This window comes from Odocoileus virginianus, chromosome 6, assembly GCF_023699985.2.
Source record: "Odocoileus virginianus isolate 20LAN1187 ecotype Illinois chromosome 6, Ovbor_1.2, whole genome shotgun sequence".
NCBI lineage: Eukaryota > Metazoa > Chordata > Mammalia > Artiodactyla > Cervidae > Odocoileus > Odocoileus virginianus.
Genome location: NC_069679.1, coordinates 7817142 through 7840948, shown reverse-complemented (window position 1 = coordinate 7840948; position 23807 = coordinate 7817142). Strand labels below are relative to the sequence as shown.

Sequence of the window (23807 nt, the reverse complement as noted above, 5' to 3'; positions counted from 1 at the left end):
GATTTCACTGATCCTTCCCTTAATTAAAATAGTTGTGAAATATGTCTTCAAAACTGCTTTCAGAACCTGAAGATAAATCAAGCAAAAATAATCAGATCTCGTTTTCATCCCAAATGAAACTGTCCACATCTGGTCACTCACCCATCTATACTACCTGCCAGGCAGAATAACTTCTGGTTTTTTCTAAATATTTAGTTTGCTACTTCATCCTTCTAAGGATAAAGATCTGTCAACAGGAAAAGAGCATACTTGGTAGACTCTAAATGTACAGTTGAGAGAAAAATGCCAAAAACATTTTGAGCACGGGCAACATTGATGGAAGAGGTACACAGCCTCCCAAGGGGACAACGTGGAAGGGACAGGCTCTCTCTCAAAGGGATGCCTCAGCTGTTGTGCACTTGCTAAACCAAGCTAGCATTTTATTTATTTATTTATTTTGGTCACTCTCGGGCATCTAATTGCTGATTTGATCAGAGGCAGGGAACCTGATCCCAGGCCTGGAGAAAAAGACAAATCTCTCATCATAAAGAGAATAAGCTAGCACGACATGCTCTGAGAACTCTTACTAAAATATAGGGGGAGTTCAGTTTAGCACCTGGATCTTAGCCCACCACACCTCAGCAGGTCCTCCCTCCTGTCCAGCTGCAGTTTTTAAGATAGCCCACTGTTTGGTGACCAGGCCACGGGAACCCTAAGAGGGAGATTGTTTTCTCTCCTAATTAGTCTATTTCAGAGCACACAGCTACCTCCTTTTTCTCCCTCACAGCGAACAACACTCTGACAGCATGACGGAAAGCAGCACCTGAATTCGTCCTGTTCAGTGACCAAGCCAACAGCTCTCACTGGGGTTTTCCCTCCAAAGTAACTGTTCTGGATCCTAGATACAGGTTCACTCCTGCAGAGTTCCCCAACTGGATGTATATCAGTATCATCAAGTCACACTGAATATTTACACAGCTAGGAGCTGCAACAATCACCACTGGTATTACCTACCAAGAGCTGCCTATCTTAAGTATAAATGGCACCCAGGGGTCACCTTCAGTAACAAAGAAGGCATATTCCTACAGAGGTTACATATATAAAGAACTACACAGAAATCCAGCATTTTCCTTCCCTCTTTTTCCTTCTTTAAGCCATAGGCTAGAGTCAAACTGGGAGAAAAATGCTGTTCTAATTTTGGAAACAGAGATAGTTTCTACATAGGTTCCAGAAACTAATATTTTCAAGGTTAAGTCAAAAAGCTGTCACATAAACGCAGGAAACAAAAAAGAAAAAAACAGGTATTGTATAAAGGAAAATAATGTTACATATCACCACATATGAAAGCACTTTACCTTTTTTGTTTTAAAAGCAAGTTAAATTCTCAGTTTCGGTGTAGACTAAAATGATTTGTTCTTGATAAAGTCCTGAACTTGGTAAAATTTTCAGCCTGAACAAAGTAGCTTTATGTAAACCTCATCTCTACACCAGAGCTAGCTGTAGAGATGGTGGCTACAGAGCGACAGATTATTTTTGAATCTCAATACACACTAGACCTCAATAAGGGATTGTCCACATGGAATGAAGAGGTGCTTGGAGTTTAATAAAACAGGTGAAGAATCTTTTTAGAAGGCACAGATTTCAGAAAAAATTGTTTAAATCACAGTCTCTCTACATCAGTAACAATAACAACAAAAATAATTCTCTAACCTCTCAAAGCCTGGGCTTGAACCTTTAAGGCTACTTAAAACCAAAGATCCTATAATTCTAAAATTCTATGAAATCATTGAAGGATGATTTCAGTTATCATAAACAATCTGGTAACTGTGAGGGCAGTCAGTTATCAGAATCATCTCTTACTTAGCAGCTCCATGGAAAGCAGCTATGAAACACTAAAGGGCCCTCTGCTATAAGTGGACAGGAAAAACCTTAGGCCAAAACACCAGAACAGCTTTGAGGCAAACCTAAAGTGCTGTCTCATAAGGAGACACGGTAACTTGAAAGAGGCATTCTAATAAAGCCTGAGGATAAAATCAGGTTTATATGACACAGTGGTTAGTAGTTCTCATGGTTTAATGAGAGGCTCCATTTTATGTAGGTACTACTTTCCCCTACAGATTGCTCTTTGAAGGACTGTCTGCTTCACTCTTTAATAAATGCAATTAGTTTTAATGAAGACTCCTTGTTCGTGTCAGAAAGGAGACTGAGTTGAAAAAGGAATTACACTGAGAAGACATATGATTCTGGCCCAAAGGCAAAATCCAAGCCATCATGGCAACCCAAGAGCAAATCATTGGCCTTGAAATATAAAATGAGAATACACTTCTCTCTGAAAACAAGGAATTCCGAAAAAGACATACAAATGGCCAATGGGTATACAGAAAGATGCTCCACATCTCTAATCATCAGGGATATGCAAATCAAAACTGAGATGAGGTATCCCTCACACTTGTTACAGTATCATTAAAAAGACAAGAGAGAACAAGTGTTGGTGAGAATGCAGAGAAAAGAGAACCCTTGTGTACTGTAAGTAGGAATGTAAACTGAAACAACCACTGTGGAAAATAGTATGCAGTTCCTCAAAAAATTAAAATTACAACTAATATATGATCCAACAATTGTACTGCTGGGTCTGTATCCAAAGGAACTGAAATCAGAAGCTTACGGAAATATCTATACTCCAGTATTCATTGTATTTGAGCATTCTTTGGCATTGCCTTTCTTTGGGATTGGAATGAAAACTGACCTTTTCCAGTCCTGTGGCCACTGTTGAGTCTTCCAAATTTGCTGGCATATTGAGTGCAGCACTTTCACAGCATCATCTTTTAGGATTTGAAATAGCTCAACTGGAATTCCATCACCTCCACTAGCTTTGTTCGTAGGGATGCTTCCTAAGGCCCACTTGACTTCACATTCCAGGATGTCTGGCTCTAGGTGAGTGATCACACCATCGTGATTATATGGGTCATGAAGATCTTTTTTGTATAGTTCTTCTGTGTATTCTTGCCACCTCTTCTTAACATCTTCTGCTTCTGTTAGGTCCATACCATTTCTGTCCTTTATTGAGCCCATTTTTGCATGAAATGTTCCCTTGGTGTCTCTAATTTTCTTGAAGAGATCTCTAGGCTTTCCCATTCTATTGTTTTCCTCCATTTCTTTGCATTGATCACCGAGGAAGGCTTTCTTATCTCTCCTTGCTATTCTTTGGAATTCTGCATTCAAATGGGTATATCTTTCCTTTTCTCCTTTGCTTTTGGCTTCTCTTCTTTTCACAGCAATTTGTAAGGCCTCCTTAGACAGCCATTTTACCTTTTTGCATTTTTTTCTCTTGGGTTTTAGAAAAGGAGGAGGAACCAGAGATCAAATTGCCAACATCTGCTGGATCATCAAAAAAAGCAAGAGAGTTCCAGAAAAACATCTATTTCTGCTTTATTGACTATGCCAAGGCCTTTGACTGTGTAGATCACAATAAACTGTGGAAAATTCTGAAAGAGATGGGAATACCAGACCACCTGACCTGCCTCTTGAGAAACCTGTATGCAGGTCAGGAAGCAACAGTTAGAACTGGACATGGAACAACAGACTGGTTCCCCAAACAGGGAAAGGAGTACGTCAAGGCTGTATATTGTCACCCTGCTTATTTAAGTTATATGCAGAGTATATCATGAGAAATGCTGGGCTGGATGAAGCACAAGCTGGAATCAAGACTGCCAGGAGAAATACCAATAACCTCAGATATGCCGATGACACCACACTTATGGCAGAAAGTGAAAAGCTAAAGAGCCTCTTGATGAAAGTGAGAGGAGAGTGAAAAAGCTGGCTTAAAGCTCAACATTTAGAAAACTCAGATCATGGCATCCGGTCCCGTCACTTTATGGCAAACAGATGAGGAAACAGTGGAAACAGTGGCTGCCTTTATTTTTCTGGGCTCCAAAATCACTGCAGATGGTGACTGCAGCCATGAAATTAAAAGACGCTTACTCCTTGGAAGGAAAGTTATGCTCAACCTAGACAGCATATTAAAAAGCAGAGACATTACTTTGCCGACAAAGTTCCATCTAGTCAAGGCTATGGTTTTTCCAGTAGTCATGTATGGATGTGAGAGCTGGACTATAAAGTTGAGCGCTGAAGAATTGATACTTTTGAACTGTGGTGTTGGAGAAGACTCTTTTTTGATTCCCTTGGACTGCAAGGAGATCCAACCAGTCCATCCTAAAGGAGATCAATCCTGAGTGTTCATTGGAAAGACTGATGTTGAAGCTGAAACTCCAATACTTTGGCCACTGGCTACGAAGAGGTGACTCATTTGAAAAGATCTTGATGCTGGGAAAGACTGAAGGTGGTAAGAGAAGGGGACGACAGAGGATGGATGGCATCACCAACTCGATGGATATGAGTTTGGGTGAACTCCGGGAGTTGGTGATGGACAGGGTGGCCCGGCGTGCTACGGTTCATGGTTTCGCAAAGAGTCAGACACGACTGAGTGACTGAATTGAACTGAACTGAACTCATTGTACTATTACTCACAATAGCCAAGATATGTAAACAACTCAAGTATCCATCAATGGATGGATGAAGAAGATGTGTACACACACACACATACACAAATAGAAACACATGAATATTACTCAGCCATGAAAAAGATGGGCGTCCTTCCATTTCTGACCACATGGATGAACCCTGAGGGCATTATGCTAAGTGAAATAAGTTAGAGAAAGACAAATACTGTATGATATCACTTGTGTGTGGCATCTAAACAACTGAAATTCCGGGTTACCAGGGGCTGTAGAGTGGGGAAACAGGGAGATACTTGTCAAAGGGTATATACTTATTATAATATTAACAGAGTGTGAGGATCCAATGTACAGTATGGTGATTATTGCTAATAATACTGTATTACATACCTGAACACTGCTAACTGATCTTAAATGTTCTTACCACAAAAAAAGAAACACTAATTATGTATCAGGATGAACATGTTAGCTAACACTACAGTGGTAATCATTTTGCACTATATAATGATCAAATCAACAGGTTATACACCCTAAACTTTCACAACATTATGTGTCAATTACATCTCAATAAAGCTGGGAAAAAAATTTTAAGTAGTCAATGAATTGAGAGAAATGAGAAGTTAATAAAGGATAAGAAAGCAGAACTACATACCAAGCAATTTAGTATGAGAATAACTTAAAATACTTTTCTGAATAAAAAGTAGGATATGCATAGTCAGCCCATCTATCAAAGAATCTGGCTGGGCCTATCAAACTAGATTAGCTATAAAAAGTACACCAGCTGGAACCATAAATCATAAAAAAACTTACTAAAATGGCAGAAAGAGTTTCAAAGGTATAAATACATTGAAGAACACTAGGAAGCCAATGCACTACACAAAGAGAAGTAAAAAAAATAATTTGAACTCTTTTTGTCTTACACATGGAGGTTCTTTGCCATCTAACCAAAAAAGCATTACTAGATATGACCAAGAAGTGGGGAGGGGAAGTGCTCTGATACACTGGTTCACAATGAGAATTCCAGCCTTTTCTAGTTGCCTGGAGCATAGTAATATGATTTTCCAGCACATTAGGGAAGCAAAAGTAGAACCAGAAAGTCTATGTACTGGCTGGATTCTGTTAATGTCACTTAAAATGGAGGAAAAAAATCCTAGCAAGACAACAAATAGACTGCAGCAGATGGTAAACAAATATTATGAAGCAATCGTCACAAAATCTGCAGTGTGTCACAGATACACAAAATGGCAGAGTTTGGGAAAAGAGAATCATAACAGGCCATATGTTGGCAGCGATTTCCTTCGAAGCAACATGCAATCCAAGAGAGAAACCAAGAGGAGGAACATAAAGGCCCAATAGAGGAGAGGCAGCCTCAGGTGAGAGGCGGTCAGAATGGCAAGCAGAGTTCCTACTGAGGAAACAGCATACAAACAGCAGATTCTGGGGAGTTCTCAGGCACATTACACCCACTGCAGTGGCAGGGCTCAAGTCAGCTTTCGAGAGAAATAATTTAGCTTCCGCCAAGAGCCACAGAAAGTTAAGACAATACTGTAGTTTATTTGTCATGTGTCATAGTACTTCAGTGCCAGGTAAGAAGGATCAGTTAGAACTATAGCAAAGGCAGTTTTCTAAGGCAAGAGAAAAGAAATGAAAACAGAGTTGCAGAGGTTAAAAAAGACATCAACAGGAAATTATCAGAAGACCTGTCAAGTTTAGAACCCTTCACAGGGTCTAAGATCTGGTCAGGACTGGAGGCTATAGTTTCTAAGGCTAAATCTTCATATCCATGAGTTTCAGTTTAGCTCCATGCCTCCCACCTCCTGAATCCTTCCTCTTTGCTTCCTGTTTCTTTCCAAAAAAATATGTAAGTGCCCACTATGTCAAAGGTAATGTTCTGGACATTGGGGATAACAACAGTGGAAAAAGGAAACCCCCTGCCCTCACGAAGGTTACACCCTACTTGAGAAAGACTTGAAAGGGATGAGGGGATGAATCATACAGATATCTGGGAAAAGAATGTTTCAGGCAGAGAGGCAGAAGAATACCTGACATGCCTGAGAGACTGAAAGAAAGCCAGAGTAGCTGGAACAGACTGAGAATAAGATGAAGGAGAGAGAGACAAGTTCACAGGAGTAATGATGGAGTAGAGCTGGGGGCAGATGAGAAAGGGCAGGGCCTTGTAGGACTTGGCTTTCACTCCTGAGTGAGAAAGAAACCCTGGAGGGTCTTGACTGCAGTGATCTCACTTAACTTCTAAAAGGATCACTTTGGCTGCAGTCTGAGGAGGAGGCTATGTGGAGGCAAAGCAGAAACAGGAGACAAGTCAGGGCACCATGGTCCTAGTCCACGTAAGAGGTGATGGTGGCCTAAACCAGGTTGAGATTTTGAGCAGTCATTACATGCTGGATATATTTTAAAGGTAGAGTCAACAGGATTTACTGATGGATGAGACACAGAAGGCATGTCCTTACTACTTCATTCATTTAACCATTCATATATTCCAAGAGCACAAACTGAGTTTACCATGTGGCAGGTGCTATGTTGGGCTTCTAGTGATTCAAAAGCGAGTGGTACTGGGACTTCCCTGGTGGTCCAATGATTAATACTCTGTGCTTCTACTGCAGGGGACACGAGTTCAATTCCTGGATGGGGAACTAAGGTCCTGGCAAGCCATAGGGTGCAGCCAAAAAAAAAACCCCTCAAACACAAGCATCACTATCTACTGCCCTTAAGGAACTAGCCTGGTGGTGCTTGGGTAAAGGACTTAGACTTCTAAATTCTCATGTAAAACAGCCAGACTACCAATACTTACTACTACTACTACTAATAATAACTAATAAGACTACCAATACCTACTACTACCATTAAAAACTACTCTCATAAGACTAAAAATGTTTTGGACTTCTTGCATCAGTGATATTTCAAAATAAAATTTCAATAAATTAAAGCTCCCTTTATACCATCTCAAATTCTAAGAATACACAATTAGCTCTTACATGTTAATACTTTTTTCCACCAGCAATGGGGACCATTTAAAAAATTTATTAGATATTTTGACGGGTCATTAAAAGGTATCTCCAGGCCACAACCAGGATGGCCTTTTCCCCTGTGTTTCTTTTTCTTTTTTTAACTGGAGTGTAGTCAATTTACAATGTTGTGTTAGTTACAGGTATACAACAAAGTAATCAGTTACACATATATACATATCTACCCTTTTTTAGATTCTTTTCCCATACAGGCCACTACAGAGCATTGAGTAGACTGCTCTGTGCCGTAAGCAGGTTCTTATTAGCTAGTTACCTATTCTATATATAGTAGTGGGTATATGTCAACCTCAGTCTTCCAGTTTATCCCTCTCACCACCCCCCTTTGCCCCTGATAACCACAAATTGGTTTTCTACATCTGTGACTCATCTTCTGTTTTGTAAATAAGCTCATTTGCATCCCCTTTTTAGATGCCACATGTAAGTGATATTATATATTTGTCTTTCTGCGTCTGACTTACTTCATTCAGTATGACAATCTCTACGTCCATCCATGTTGCTACAAATGGCATAATTTTGCTCCTTTTTATGGCTAAGTAATAGTCCACTGTGGGCTTCCCTGGTTGCTCAGTGGTTAACAATCTGCCTGCCAATGCAAGAGAAGTGAGTTTGATCCGAGGGTCAGGAAGAATCCCCTAGAGAAGGAAAGGGCAACCCACTCCAGTATTCTTGCCTGGGAAATCCAGAATAGAGGAGTCTGGCAGGCTATAGTCCATGGGGTTGCAAAAGAGTTGGACACAACTTAGTGATTCAACATAGACAACAAATATTCCATTGTGTATAACTTATATGTTAATTTTTAGACTCAGTGTATGTCTAATGTGAATTACAATTTTTCATTAACCTACCCAGTTTAACTTACAGGCAAACAGTTAGCTTTTAGATATGCTACAGTATAAGAAAATAATGCTTCATTTTCCCCAGAAATTCATAAAACAACTGAAAAGGATTCTATTCAATGAAGAGTGAGTATAAAATGGTCACAGTTAAAGAAAAACAAAATAAAGATTTATCCTAAAGTCATATTTTCCAAACCAAAACTCAGACACATGGCTTAACCAGTGTGAAGATACCAATATGAGGGCTATAGATCAGAATATATGACGTCAGAGTATCCCAGAAAAGTGGTACCTTGTGGTATTTATAGGTATAAGTCAGCATTTGTCTACATAGACTTAAAATGCATCTATCAAGTCAACAGTAAGATTTTTGCTGTCCAGCAACACCAGCCCAACTGTAATTTTATACTAGTAACTTGTCTAGAGAAAATCCAGGGAGAGGAACACATGTAACTGATAGGCACAGGAAACTCATTAGCGGGCACAATTGACTTTTCTCACCTCATGTGTTGGTGTACTCATTAATCTGTTAACGAAAATGTGAAAATCAGCAGGGATCTTTGGACCTATATAAATGTCAAGCTCCTATAGCATACATAGCCTCACATATGCGAACATACAAGATGTTTGATGGTTATGGAATTTAGCTTCATCTCAGAAGTGTTCTCATACCTGGGGAAAGACAAATTATTCAATAACCAGCATGGAATCAACTATCTGTCTTCTTGAAAAATAAAGTTGGATCACCGCCTGACTCCTCCTTGGACCAAAATAAACTGGAGATGATACAAAAATTTTTTAAAAAATCCTCTGCCTTTGTAATAAAATACATGTTGTTTTATTAAAGAAAAAGAATCCACATGAATACACATACAAACATACATATTTACATACATACCTAAAAGTGTGTATTTAACCCCATTAAAGTAGAAAGAAAAAAGAATCTGAATTAATGTTTCTCCAATATCTTGGAATGTGAAAGACTTTCAAAACATGACATAAATCCAAAGGTCACAAAATATGACAAACCAGACCATGCAAAAATTTTAAACTTCTCCATGGGAAAAAAAAAAAAAAGAGAGGAAAAAAAGACCAAAACAAGCTGAAATGAAAGCAATAAACTAACAAAAATATAACATCTAAGACAAAGGACTGATTTTCTGAATATTGGAAAGCTTTTCAGTCAACTAGAAAAACACAAATAACCTAAACAGAAAAACGGGCAAAGGTGATAAATAGTTTACAGAAATTAAATACAAATGATCAAAATATAAATGAAAAGATGCTCAAGCTCACTTATAATTGAAGAAATACAAAATAAAATTATAATATAATAATCTTTTTCACATATCAAATTGACATCAACTAAAAGGTTGACTTGGTGAGGGTAGAGAGAAATGGGCATTCTTGAACACTGCTGGTGGGAGTGCAAATTGGCTCCACCTTCTAAAGAACAACATGGAAATAGCTATTAAAACATAAAATATGGTACTCTTCATTTCAGTAATTCCAAATCCATTCTATACTATGGAAAGTCATAAGAGACAATGTTGTTGTTGACTGCAGCATTGTTTTTTCTAATGCTACTAAAAAAACTGATAACGTCTTAAACTTAAAACTGGTCCACCAACAGGTTAAATAAATTAAGTCATAGCCATAAGAGTATCCAAAAGAATGAACTTGATTTCTATATACTTACATTAGAAAGAGACCCAGTATATACTATTAAGTAATGGGAGGGGCAACTAGCTGCAATATTGTATATATTGTATATGAGGAAATACCTGGAAGGATACAGAAGAAACTGTTAACTAGGGAATTGGGGATGCGGACTTTTCACTTTATTTTGATACTGACTGAAATTTTTTTAAGATCATCTTCTTAACTTAAAAAAACAAAAATCGAGACACTATATACTGAAAAGTAGTACTCTCACCTAAAAGTGGTGAAAAAAAAAAAAGAGAGGTTTGAGGCCATGAGTCCAAAAGGTAAGTCTGGCATGAATGGGACTCCTTCCCCTCACTCACCCCTAAATCCCCTTGGAAACACTATCCCCAGGAATAGAAATCAGAAAGAATATAGCCACTTACAGACCCTCTGCCCTCTCAGGACAAGTGTGGGAATTTTATTTTGGATCCTGAATTGCCCACCACCAACCAGTTATATCCCATGGCTGAATAACTTCACAAATAATAAAAAAAAAAAAAAAAAAGCAAATTTTTTTACTTAACTTTAGGTTACATGCATTTTACAATTCTCTTTTGAACATGGACATATATAACATTCCACCTTATTTAACAAGGGTATCTCTACAAGACACAAAGTATACTTGTTCTCTCAGTATGCACATGGCACTAGTTCCAGAACCACATCCCTCCTGCTCCACCACAAACAGGATACCAAAATCCGTGGACCATCAAGTCTCTTATATAAAATGGTGTCACACAATTGGCAGATGTGGAACCTGTGGATATACAGGGCCCACTGTACTAAGAGAGCCAGAGTGAAATCAAACATGGCCCCTGTCACCAAGCCATCAAAACCCAGCGGGGATGGGACACAGGCACACAGCCAACGGGAGGGCAGGCCTGAGAGGTCACCTGCTCCAGGGAAGTGCCCAGAGAGATGCTCCACACCTGTGGGACTGGGGGTCTCACCAGCAAGATGGCACTTCTCAGAACTGAGCTTTCAGTAAGAGAGCCTGAACCCTTCCCCTCTTCTCCACTTACTCCTTTTCTCTACATTTACGTAGAACCAGTAAAGTTGACACTGTCCTTTCTCTCGTCACTTAATTGTATCACTAAATATAATACCACCTCTTTTGTATAGGTTACTGTTGGGTATACCTTGCAGGACTTCCCTGGTGGCTCAGTTGGTAAAGAATCCACCTGCAATGTAGGAGACCTACGTTTGATCCCTGTGTCAGGAAGATCCCCTGGAGAAGGAACTGGCAACCCATTCCAGTATTCTTGCCTGGGAAATCCCATGGACAAAGGAGCCTGACAGGCCACAGCCCATGGGGTCCCAAAGAGTTGGACATGACTTAGTAACTAAACCACTGCACTTAGCAGCCTTAACTATATTACCATAAATATCTTAAAGTTTTATTTATTCAAGATTTGTTCCATCATACCATAAACTACTGAAAGAGCTCAAATATTTCAGCAAATTAGCATATAAACTACATCCTTCCAACTATCAATATTTTTTGCACATAGATTTCATTCATTAGTATGGATCTTTGGTACAGAAAATAAGGTCACCCTAGAACACTCATGAAAGAAGCCCGCGTAGGATTTTAAGTCTATAATGGAAAGTCCACAACAATCTGAACACAATAAAACAAAGAACTATCATTACTTTATCTCTCTGTATTTTTGTTCTTATTCTTGCCACCTAAAACTGGTCTAGAAGCTGATGGGTATAGAGCCACTGCCCTTGTTGTGGGGGGAAGAAAGTAAAGATATCTAAGTTAGACCTAGAAGTTTAAACATTTCTTCTGTTAGTGTTAAGTATACTTTTCAGTGTTAAATATATTGCCATAAATATTTCTTTGATCAAAGTTTCACTTATTCAAAAGTTGTTCCATCACACCAATAAACCACAGCTAACACCCTTCACAGGCCTTCAACGTACTTGGTTACAAAGGCTGCAAGTTGCATGCTCAAACAGAACTGTATTTGCATATGGACTCTACCACTTCCTAGCTGATCACTTTCAACAATCTCTTTATGTCTCTGAGTTTCAGTTTCCTCACAAGTGTGATTTTCCTACCTTACACAATTATTGCAAAGATTAGCAACAATCGGGGTACCTCATCTAGAACACTGTCTGGCACACAGCAGCCCATCAATTAGTTCAGTTCAATTTAGTCCTTCAGTCGTGTCCGACTCTTTGCAACCCCATGGACTGCAGCACTCCAGGCCTCCCTGTCCATCACCAACTCCCAAAGTTTACCCAAACTCATGTCCACTGAGTCGGTGATGCCATTCAACCATTCATCCTCTGTCATCCCCTTCTCCTCCCACCTTCAATCTTTCCCAGCATCAGGGCCTTTCCCAATGAGTCAGTTCTTCACATCAGGTGGCCAAAGTACTGGAATTTCAGCTTCAACATCAGTTCTTCCAATGAATACCCAAGACTGATCTCCTTTGGGATAGACTGGTTGGATCTCCTTGCAGTCCAAAGGACTCGCAAGAGTCTTCTCCAACATCACAGTTCAAAAGCATCAATTCTTTGGCGCTCAGCTTTCTTTATAGTCCAACTCTCACATCCATACATGACCACTGGAAAAACCATAGCCTTGACTAGATGGAAGTTTGTCGGTAAAGTAATATCTCTGCTTTTTAATATGCTATCTAGGTTGATCATAATTTTCCTTCCAAGGAGTAAGCGTCTTTTAATTTCATGGCTGCATTCACCATCAGCAGTGATTCTGGAGCCCCAAAAATGAAGTCTGCCACTGTTTCCACTGTTTCCCCATCTGTTTGCCATGAAGTAATGGGACTGGATGCCATGATCTTAGTTTTCTAAATGTTAAGCTTTAAGCCAACGTTTTCACTCTCCTCTTTCACTTTCATCAAGAGGCTCTTTAATTCTTCACTTTCTGCCGTAAGGATGGTGTCATCTGCACATCTGGAGCAGGCAATGGCACCCCACTCCAGTATTCTTGCCTGGAAAATCCCATGGACAGAGGAGCCTGGTGGGCTGCAGTTCATGGGATCGATAAGAGTCAGACATGACTGAGTGACTTCACTTTCACTTTTCACTTTCATGCATTGGAGAAGGAAATGGCAACCCACTCCAGTGTTCTTGCCTGGAGAATCCCAGGGACAGAGGAGCCTGGTGGGCTGCCGTCTATGGGGTCGCACAGAGTCGGACACAATTGATGTGACTTAGCAGCAGCAGCAGCATCTGCACGTCTGAGGTTATTGGTATTTCTCCCAGCAATCTTGATTCTACCTTGTGCTTCATCCAGCCCAGCGTTCCTCATTATGTTCTCTGCATATAAGTTAAATAAGCAGGGTGACGACATACAGCCTTGATGTACTCCCTTTCCTATTTGGAACCAGTCTGTTGTTCCATGTCCAGTTCTAACTGTTGCTTCCTGACCTGCATCAATAAATGATAGCTAAAATAATCAGCATTACTACTATGAACCCTGACCCTGAAAGCCAGAAAGGCACAGGTACATCAAGCCACTTGGAGGGATACAGAAAAGGAGAAGTAGAGAAAGCAAGGTAAGATTCTTTTTTGCCTCACCTAAAAACAATCAGAATGCACAACATCAAGAATTATGACAACTCTTAGAACAAGTCTCAACAATGGCTGAGAATATACACATGAGAAATTCCACTTTATCACTTACTAGCTGTGAGACTTAAACAAGTTACTTAGAAATGTCCTCAAGTAGCACAGAGCAAATAACAGTCCTTCAAAGTACTTCATGGGGATCTTGTGAAGGTTAAATTAAATGAGATAACCCATAGAACACTCTTTTTATTTATTTTTTTCATTTATTTTTATTAGTTGGAGGCTAATTACTTTACAATATTGTAGTGGTTTTTGCCATACATTGACATGAATCAGCCAGGGATTGACATGTGTTCCCCATCCCAATCCCCCCCTCCCACCTCCCTCCCCACCCCACCCCACCCCTCTGGGTCTTCCCAGTGCACCAGCCCTGAGCACCCGTCTCATGCATCCAACCTGGGCTGGTGATCTGTTTCACCCTTGATAGTATACTTGTTTCAGTGCTGTTCTCTCAGAACATCCCACCCTCGCCTTCTCCCACAGAGTCTAAAAGTCTGTTCTGTACATCTGTGTCTCTTTTTCTGTTTTGCATATAGGGTTATCATTACCATCTTTCTAAATTCCATATATATGCGTTAGTATACTGTATTGGTGTTTATCTTTCTGGCTTACTTCACTCTGTATAATGGGCTCCAGTTTCATCCATCTCATTAGAACTGATTCAAATGAATTCTTTTTAATGGCTGAGTAATATTCATGGAACACTCAACACAGCATCTGGCAACAATTAAGTACCCCAAATGTTAACTACCAGACTATCCATGAAATCCTTGGCATCCCCAAGAAGTTACCTCAAGGCGTCTGAAGAGCCTGCAACACTAACATGTATTTCAGATATACATACTATTTTTCAGTAATATATGGAGTTCAGTGTGGTTAATATAATACTCTTCTTTATTAATTAAGAGTTCTATTCAAGTAGCTTTTAAAACCACGAAGTGACTGTTGAAAAACATTCAACAGAGAATACTGAAATAGCAATAGAGAGAGAGAGATAAAGCAGGAAGTGTGTTCATTCAGTCAGTTCTTCCCTCACGACAGCCCCAAGTCTGCTTTCCAGGAGAAACCACTGGAAAGCACTGCGGAAGGCACCTCTTCAGATCTTTGTCTCAGTATGTACATGAAGTTGGGAGGTGGAAGTAGGGAATAAACATGTGATCATACTACATTTAATCAAAATGGGATCATACCATACATATTTTGTTTATTAATAGTATATCCCAAATATATTTCCATGTCAATGTTCAAAATTCTCATTCTTTTTAGTCACCACTTAATGCTTCAGACCATGGTTAATTAATTAACTAATTGTAGGCATTTAGCTTACCTCTAAATTTCTTGCTTTTAAAAATAATTCCAGGGAATTCCCTGTGGCCTAGTGGTTAGGGTTTGATGCTTTCACTGCTGTGGCCCAGGTTCAATACCTGGTCAGGGAACTGAGCAGCCTTACAGAGCAGCCAAAATTAAAGGAAAAAAAAAAAATTCCACGATGAACGTTTTGTTTGAAGGACATTCAACACATGTGTAGATATTTCTGTTGGACAGTTTCCTAAAAGTGGATCTGTCCAGTCAAAGGTTTTGAACATTCTATATTTTGGTAAGTATTGTCAAATTGTCTCCAAGAAAACATAAATAAAAGAAAGGACCTTGTACTCTCTGTCATTAACCATCTGCTTAAAAAACAAGAACAAAAAAGATACAATCATGTGGAAAAACTACATTTTTCCACAAGGAACAGCAGACCACATCATCAATAAAAGATGAGGCCAGTTACAAACCTTTCTTTATCCTTCCCAACACCAGAGGCCCTGGGCTACTGACTAAACTCTCATCCTACTCAGCCCTTCACATCCCCCTGCTAATGTCAAAACCAGTTTTCTAGTACACCCTGCCCTCACCCCAGGCCCCAAGCAAACTGGTTTTGGGGGGTGGGGTGGGGAATGACTCAAGACCTGAAGTGTTGCTGTCCCCATCCAAAAGCCTTGCCAAGCCCCACTATAAAGCAGAATTGTTCCCGCAGCATTCACTTAATCGCTCTACTCTGTTGCAATTTAAGGGAGCAAAGGATTAAAATCTTTTCATCAATAATCACTGGCCTACAGGTAGTTTACACGTTTCATTTTGTCCTACAATATTATTACAGTGAGGAGCAAGAGCAGATAAAGGTCATGTTGGTAATTAAAGCTATATTATAGAAATATGTACACCCAAGATATGATTAAATAAGAAAATATTACTTGGTTCAGTATCATCATTAAACTTGCATTAATTTATAAATATTTAAATGTACCATATGATGATCATAAATAATCTGTTTTTGTCAGTTTCGAAAGTAACGCAACCCACAACCCTTTGAAAAATTACTGCAGAGAGAAATAGTCAAAGTATATAACCCAGACTTACATTCAAATGCTGTGGTTGTTGCTTCAGGCAGAACCTGGCCTATCACATCCTAAAGAAAGAAAGAAGAAAGAAACACAATTAGCCATCTTCTTTACTGCTAACATGTGGCAAATCCTAGAGGAAATATGAGAACCTGGAAAAGATTTTTGAAATGTTGGCATAAACTATAAAAACATTAGCACATAATCACATTTAGCCCAGCAATCTAAGTCCAGAGTTTAAATCTCTATTCTAGAGTTTAAATCTTTTCTAGGGGTAGGGGATCATTAAAAAGTCCTTTCCACTCTGCATGAATAATATAACTTTTTACCCTGGATTCAACAGCATAGACAAGTACACTGTTGCACATTTACAAAAAAAAAAAAAAAAATAGGTTTCTTCTACGGGAAGCTATAGAAGGAATGTACTGTTAGTAGAAAAAGAGGTTTCAGGAGTCAGACTGGCCTGGACCTGAATCTCAGCTCTGCCTAAACAAGCTGTGTGACTGGGAACAAATCACTCACCCTCTCTGAGCCTGAATTTGATTGTCCTCCAATATGGGTTTATGATGCTTATGGTACTTGTGTTCACGTTCAGTCACTAAGTCGTGTCCTACTCTTTGCAACCCCATGAACTACAGCCCCATCAGGCTCTTCTGTCCACAGGATTTTCTAGGCAAGAATACTGGAGGGGGTTGCCATCTCTTCCTCCAGGGGATCTACCTGACCCACAGATCGAACCAATGTCTCCTGCGCCTCCCACACAGGCAGGCAGATTCTTTACCATTGAACCACTCGGGAAGCCTAGTGCTCATGGAGGTAATGTAAGAAGTATTAAATAATGTAATAAATATGAACTAACCTAATACACCATAGATCTTCAACAAATGTAGTTCTTGATATGTAACTAACAATACCACGCCTTGCACTCATAACGGGAAGAGTTCAAAAAACGAGTTTCCATGATGATGATGTCAATCTATAATACTACATTAATACAAAGAATTATCAACCTCAACTCTGTGCAACTGAGAAACATATTTAATGACATCAAAACAGAGTTAATCGAGCCTACAAAAGAAGTGCATATAACTTGGTACCAATGTTTAAATGAACCTGTAAAGTTGAAAACACTTGAAAAATAGCCTACAGAGACAGTTTATTTAAAGGGGTACAGAACACCTTCGAGAAACAGCTCTGGGAAAACTGACCCTCCATGATGTCCAGTCCAACCCAAGTGGTCTACACACTCCATTGCTCTCGGGGAGCTCTGCCACAACATCGCTCCTGGGCTCCGCCACATCTGGCACCAGGCGCCGGCTGACAAAGCTGCCAGCAGTGTTTCTCAGCAGGGCGCCCACAGCCCTTCCAAGCAGGGCACTTGGCAGTGTGGTGGCTGCAACTTCCTTCTAAAGGCAGTGCTTCAGAAGCTTTTGCTGCAGTGCAATTTGCATAATAGCCTCGCCTCCACTGTGTGTGTATGTGTGTTTTAAGTAAATCTGTGCATATAAAATTGATCAGAATGAACTATCTTAGGCAGCCCTCACTCAGTATAGTCAAAAGAGATTTTTTTTTCCTTTAGTCTTAGCAAATGAAACAACTCTTTGAGGAAGTATCTGTCAAAGATTTAATATTGAAAAAAAAAATTCTTTCTAGATATTTGTAGGTAGAAAGTATCTACTGACAGGTAAATGAAAACTGCTGACTTCATATGGAACACACAGGCAACCGGTGCAAAGCCTGAGAGTGTGGAGGAGAGCCCAACTGTGAGGCTTGGACCTTGGCTCTGCTGTTCAGGCCCCGAGTGACTGGATCCCTCTGGGCCTCCATTTCCTTCTGTGCAAGATGAGATCGTAACTGTACCTACCTTGTAGGACTAATATGTTAATATTTACAAAGTGCTTACAACAGTGTCTAGCATGTGGTAAGTGCAGTATTAGCGTCTGTTAAATAAATAAAACAGTCACTGGTGACTGGAATGTTACAAATCTTAGCTCATAATAAAACCCTAAATTTCAGCACCTGACAATTAATGGAGGATGATCTCTGGTTCACTTAACCCTTCTATGCATTTACCGAGGACTAGCCAGTATTGGTTTAAAAAGGGAGAGAGAAGGGCGAACACCCTCCACCTTCCCAACTCTCCAAGTCTAGATTATGACTGCTTACTTTCAGATAACCAATCTCGAGGTGTGAACCCTACAGAATTAACAAACTAACTTAGGATCCTTCCTACTTATGAAGAGCAGATCCCCGTCAAATATTAATTTCTAACAACTATTTGAATACACAGCTGGGCAGCAATGGCCGCCTTAGCCCATCAACATAAACAAGGAGCCACACAAACTTTACATCTAACATGGAGAAACAGAGAAAGAAAAAGCAAGAATCGTGAGAATCATGAGAATCACATGAACATAACCAGCCACTTGTTCTGTTAAGGCAAATAAAGTGGAGCTATTGTGATTACAAAGCAGTAAAAAGTTGGAAAATAAAACACAATCTCCTGGTCTTTTCTAAGCAGGCACATCCAACTTTATGCATATTTCCCAGTTGTATTTTAAGTGATTAATTTCAAAATGACCCTAACTTATTCTCAACATTTTACCCAACCTAAAGAAGGTTTCAAAAGAGCACACGGGTTTACACAACTGGATGGCGATTGTTTCTTGATCCTTTTCTTCTCTTCCCTTCAGTCAAACAAATGGCAAACCAAAAATATAAGGGAGCATCCACAGCACGCCAGGAGCACAAAGATAACAAAATTGTAGGTAACAGAAGAATAAGACGTACTCCTTGATGTCAGGAAGATTATAATCTGTCACAAAAATAGAGATAAATTTAAAAGACTAACAATTCAGAACACTCAACATTTCCCCGACGGCCCAGCTGGTGAAGAATCTGCCCGCAGTGCAGGCGATGCGGGTTCAATCTCTGGGTCAGGAAAAAGCCCCTGGAGAAGGAGATGGCAACCCACTTCATTCTTGCCTGGGAAGTCCCATGGACAGAGGAGCTCAGCAGCAGACTACAGTCCACGGGGTCGCAAAGAGTCGGGTACGACTGAGCAACCAAGCACGCACAGTATGATAAAAGGGCCAAACAAAAGACATCAACTAGCAAATAGCAGTGGTTAAGTCAGAAGGCAGGAAAAATCAGACTCAGTTAAGACAGACACTTCACATATAAAAGGAAATGTGGGCTGGAACTTGGGAGAGAGGATTCAGAGGACAGGGGGAACGTTCTCTCCTTCCACTCACTAATCCAGACCTCCTACACAATTTTCCCCAAACTGGGGACTGTGTCGCCAAAATGAGGTGAAACACAGAAAGCTGAAAAACAGATAACCCAAATGCCTCTGCCCGAGAGGACCAGCTGGGCCGACTTCACATGGCAGCCAGTCCCTAGCTACGTCAGACGAAGGACACAGCCACGCCCTCAACTACTGACTCCGAGTCCAAAACACCCTCAGCTCCAGGTGACTCAGTGCCTACAAACTGCTCCTGGCTTCCGCGTCTGGTTCTGCCACAAACTAGCCGTGTGGCTTTATCATTTTCCTCATCTGGGTTTCATGAGTGCTCATCTGAAAAATGACGTGAGGACAGTTACATGGGATGAAGGGGAACAGTGCAGGTTTTTTTTTTTTTTTTTTTTTTTTTACAGTGCAGGTTTTATTTGGCTTAAAATTTTAAGGTTCCCAGCCAAAAATGCTGGTGTGACTGTTGGTTTCTTGCTGAAGGTGAACCTGGAAAAGAGAGCTCAGAGGTCCTGCAAGATTTGAGCTCACAGTTCAAATAACTTGATTTGCCCCCACTGTCACAAGTGGCCTTCCCAACATAATACGCTCCACCTGAGCTTATCTGAGTAAGCACGTGTAAAGGTACCTCGCACTCTGAGCTCTCAATCATGGAACTGTTTGTGCAAGGTTTACTTTTAGGCCAGTCATCCTTGAGCCAATGTACAACTAAGAGATGCCCAGGCCCAATCTCTTCTGTTGCTGTAACAAAAACACTTAGAACTTAGTAAGCTCTAGGTTGTTGTAAGTCCTTTACAGGTATTGACTGCCCTAGAACTCAGAACTCTATGAGGCTGGTACTACTTTTATCCCCCAACCCTATTTTTTCTTTTTACCAAAGAAGAAACGGAGATACAGAAAACACTTGCTCAAGTGAGTGCAGTAAGGTTTGCAACTTAAACCCAGTCAGCCTGGCTCAAGAGTCTGTTTCAAATACTGTATCATTCTACTCGGGCTCATTCTACTGCTGGCTCAGTGGTAAAGAATCCGCCTGCCAATAAGGGAGAAATGCGGGTTAATCCCTGGGTCAGGATGATCCCTTGCAGAAGGACAGGCCAACCCACTCCAGTATTCTTGCCTGGGAAATCATACAAACAGAGGAGCCTGGTGGGCTACAGTTCATGGATTTGCAAAGAGTCGGACACCACTGAGTAACTAAACAACAACCATTCTACTTAAAAGAATACCTTCTGTTGTCTCAAATGAGTAAAGTCAAAGAAATCTCATGTCTTTCTCATCAAAAACACAATCTCAGTTAATCTTTACAAGTCTTTGAGGCAGGTATCATTACTCCTAATTTACAAGCAAGAAAATTTAGGCTCGGAGAACAGTGACTTGCGGGCTGCTGCTGCTGCTAAGTTGCTTCAGTCATGTCCGACTCTGTGCGACCCCACAGATGTCAGCCCACCAGGTTCCCCCGTCCCTGGGATTCTCCAGGCAAGAACACTGGAGTGGGTTGCCATTTCCTTCTCCAATGCAGGAAAGTGAAAAGTGAAAGTGAAGTCGCTCAGTCGTGTCCGACTCTTAGCGACTGCGTGGACTGCAGCCCACCAGGCTCCTCCATCCATGGGATGTTCCAGGCAAGAGTACTGGAGTACTGTCACTGCCACTGTCTTCTCTGGTCACTTGCCTAGTTACAATTAAGTCCAAAATTCTTGATTCAAAACTTAGTGTGCTGTCCACAAAACCATAATGGTGTGCATCAACTTATGCTCCCTCATAAACAAATCTTCCAGGGGCCTAGGTAGCACCAGAAACAGAGATGTCTGTCTCCTCTAGAATTTTATCATCTAGTGGAGGGGATGAACAGAATTAGCACAAATCCCATGTCCTTTGCCAGAACAAAGTTGTGGGCACACAGAGGAGGGGCATGTGACCAAGACCAATGCAGAGAAGTGAAGCTCGACCCTGAAGGACAGGTAGGGGCAGGCGAGCTAAAGAAAGAGGCCAAGTGGACGTGGCCTGGGCACCTTGGAGAACTCAAGGTTAACTCTATATATCTGGAGGACAGGATGCTCATGTGGGTGTAGCAAGAGATGAAGCTGGTGCCAGGCAGGCATGAGCCAATCAAGACCGGTCCAGAGGACCATGCCAAGGCGCTTGGGCCTTACCATGAAGGAAGAGGTCAAGAGGCAACAGTCAGAGCTGGACATGGAATAACAGACAGGTTCCAAATTGGGAAAGGAATGCGTCAAAGCTGTATATTGTCACCCTGCTTATTTAACTTATATGCAGAGCACATCATATGAAATGCTAGGCTGGATGAAGCACAAGCTAGAATCAAGATTGCCAGGAGAAATACACAGATGACACCACCCTTATGGAAGAAAGCGAAGAAGAACTAAAGAGCCTCTTGATGAAAGTGAAAGAGGAGAGTGAAAAAGCTGGCTTAAAACTCATCATTCAAAAAACGAAGATCATGGCATCCGGTCCCATCACTTCATGGCAATTAGATGAGAAAACAATGGAAACAGTGACAGACTTTATTTTTCTGGGCTCCAAAATCACTGCAGATGGTGACTGCAGCCATGAAATTAAAAGACGCTTGCTCCTTGGAAGGAAAGCTATGACCAACTTAGACAGAATATTAAAAAGCAGAGACATTACTTTGCCTACAAAGGTCCATCTAGTCAAAGCTATGGTTTTTCCAGTAGTCATGTATGAATGTTAAGAGCTGGACTATAAAGAAAGTTGAATGCCAAGTCTAACATTCCATTTTATTTGAAATACATTTTGAATATTTATTATGAAAGTAAGGCTTCACTGAGTCTTTAAAGTACATTTTAACATCTGTGAAATAACACCTCTATTATAACATCTCTGAAATTGGGTTTTGTACAATGTATGGCATGTCACAGTTTAATGAGCTGCATTTTTTCTTCGTTTTACTTCTCTTTCTTTCTTTAGATAAAACACTATCTCAAAACTTAGGGCACTTTAGGTTTGCTAAAACGTGATTGGTTAGACTTGTCTACTTTCTCTTTTTCACTAGTTACCAAGTTTAGAGAACTCAGTAGAAAGGCCTGGAATCCGGCCAGGGACATTCCACAAAACTCTCTTCTAGATTCAGCTTTTTGTAACTCAGCTGGTTGCTTCTGTGTAAAAAATTTTATCCCAGTCCAGGCTGAGTTCCTTGAGGGCAGGGGTCCAGTCTGATTCATCTCTACTTCCCCAGAGACCTCAACACTTGTCAGATTTCAGCCCATGCAATTAATCAATGCTTGTGGAAGCAAAAAAACTGCCCCCACATGGAGGCCAGCAATGGCCACTAGCTCAGGCCACCAGGGTAAGATTCGGCGATCACAGTGCTGACTGCCCCACAAATGCCGGCCCCCACTCCCTATGACCGACACCCCGTGATGAGCACTCACCAGCACATCCCTGAAGAGGAGCTGCGGCCCCGAGTGCACCGTCCAGTCCACCGCTCCACTGTTGGGAATCTTGATGCGAATCACCAGCACTTGGTTCTCCATCGCATGGAAGGGCCAAGGGCCAGCCACGCATTACAGGTGAAAGGGGCTCACATCCTGGTAGGGGCCCTTCGCCCCCCTGGTTAGACGAGGGGGGCGCCAAGAGGCCCGAGGGTCAGAGCACGGAGGGGCAGGACGAGTGAGGAGAGGAGGTGGTCCGGAAGCAGCCCGCAGGCTCGGAGCCAGGCCCAGGCCCAGGGGGCTGAGGGACGTCTCCAGATGAGCGTGGACGGGGTAAGGGGCAGAAGCCAGGAGGAACTAGCGGAGGTCAGAAGGTTCTGGAGTTGGAGAAGATGGCAAACGGGATGGTGAAGCTCTCTGCCGTCTGTGTGGGTGTGAGGGGACGCAAAGAGAGGACCTCGTTTTAGGGAGATAGAGCTGCAGGTGTCCACTCCTCCTTAAGAGGAGCGGAGGGTCCCCGACTTGGGGGGACTCGGTTCGGGGCTGTTAGGAAGGAGTCCCAGGGCCGCCAGACCAAAAGAAAGTCGAGCGGACCCGGGGACGAGTCCTCTGCCCCACCTCAGCCAAAGTGCGCGGGGCGCGCGACTCAGCTGCGGCCATCCGAGGCCAGCATCTTGGCGGCGGCGGCGGTAGCGGCAGGAGGGGGAAGACGGCGGCGGGAGGGGGAAGGCAGCGGCGAGGGCACTGTTACTCCGGAACCAAAACGCGCAGCGCCGGAACCCCGGGAGCCGGAGAGCGGACCCGCCTCCCGCGACGCCATGTTGGAAGAGGGCAGCTCCCGGCCGGCCCCGCCCCCGCGCGTCGCGGGGCGGGACCAGAGGAGCAAGTGCTTGGTGCTGGGGCTGGAGTGAGGATATCAAGTGGAATACTCTGTTGCTAGACCGGAGAGGTCGCGAAGTGACCATCCACTGAGACGGCCCTTTCCTTTCCCGATGCTCATTAAAGTCGTCAAGGTAAAAGCAGCTAACAAAAGAAGGAGGAAAGTGAATTAGGGCAGGGGTCCGCCAAAAGCCGATT

General features: G+C 41.6%; 1 protein-coding gene across 5 annotated transcripts in view; it reads right to left on the bottom strand.

The window, feature by feature from the left end:
- MAP2K5 (mitogen-activated protein kinase kinase 5) overlaps positions 1-23516 on the bottom strand; it is a 263311-nt gene extending 239795 nt beyond the window's left edge. For 3 of the 5 annotated variants that reach the window (XM_070468702.1, XM_070468703.1, XM_070468704.1), the window contains exons 1-2: positions 22731-23516; positions 16090-16138 (exon numbers count right to left, since the gene is read on the bottom strand). In XM_070468702.1, the coding sequence (XP_070324803.1) occupies positions 16090-16138; positions 22731-22832 (151 nt within the window). In that variant the 5' untranslated portion in view covers positions 22833-23516. The remainder of the gene's footprint in view (positions 1-16089; positions 16139-22730) is intronic. The other 2 variants (XM_070468701.1, XM_020891250.2) reach the window with 2 other exon arrangements.
- Between the last annotated feature and the right edge of the window lie 291 nt (positions 23517-23807).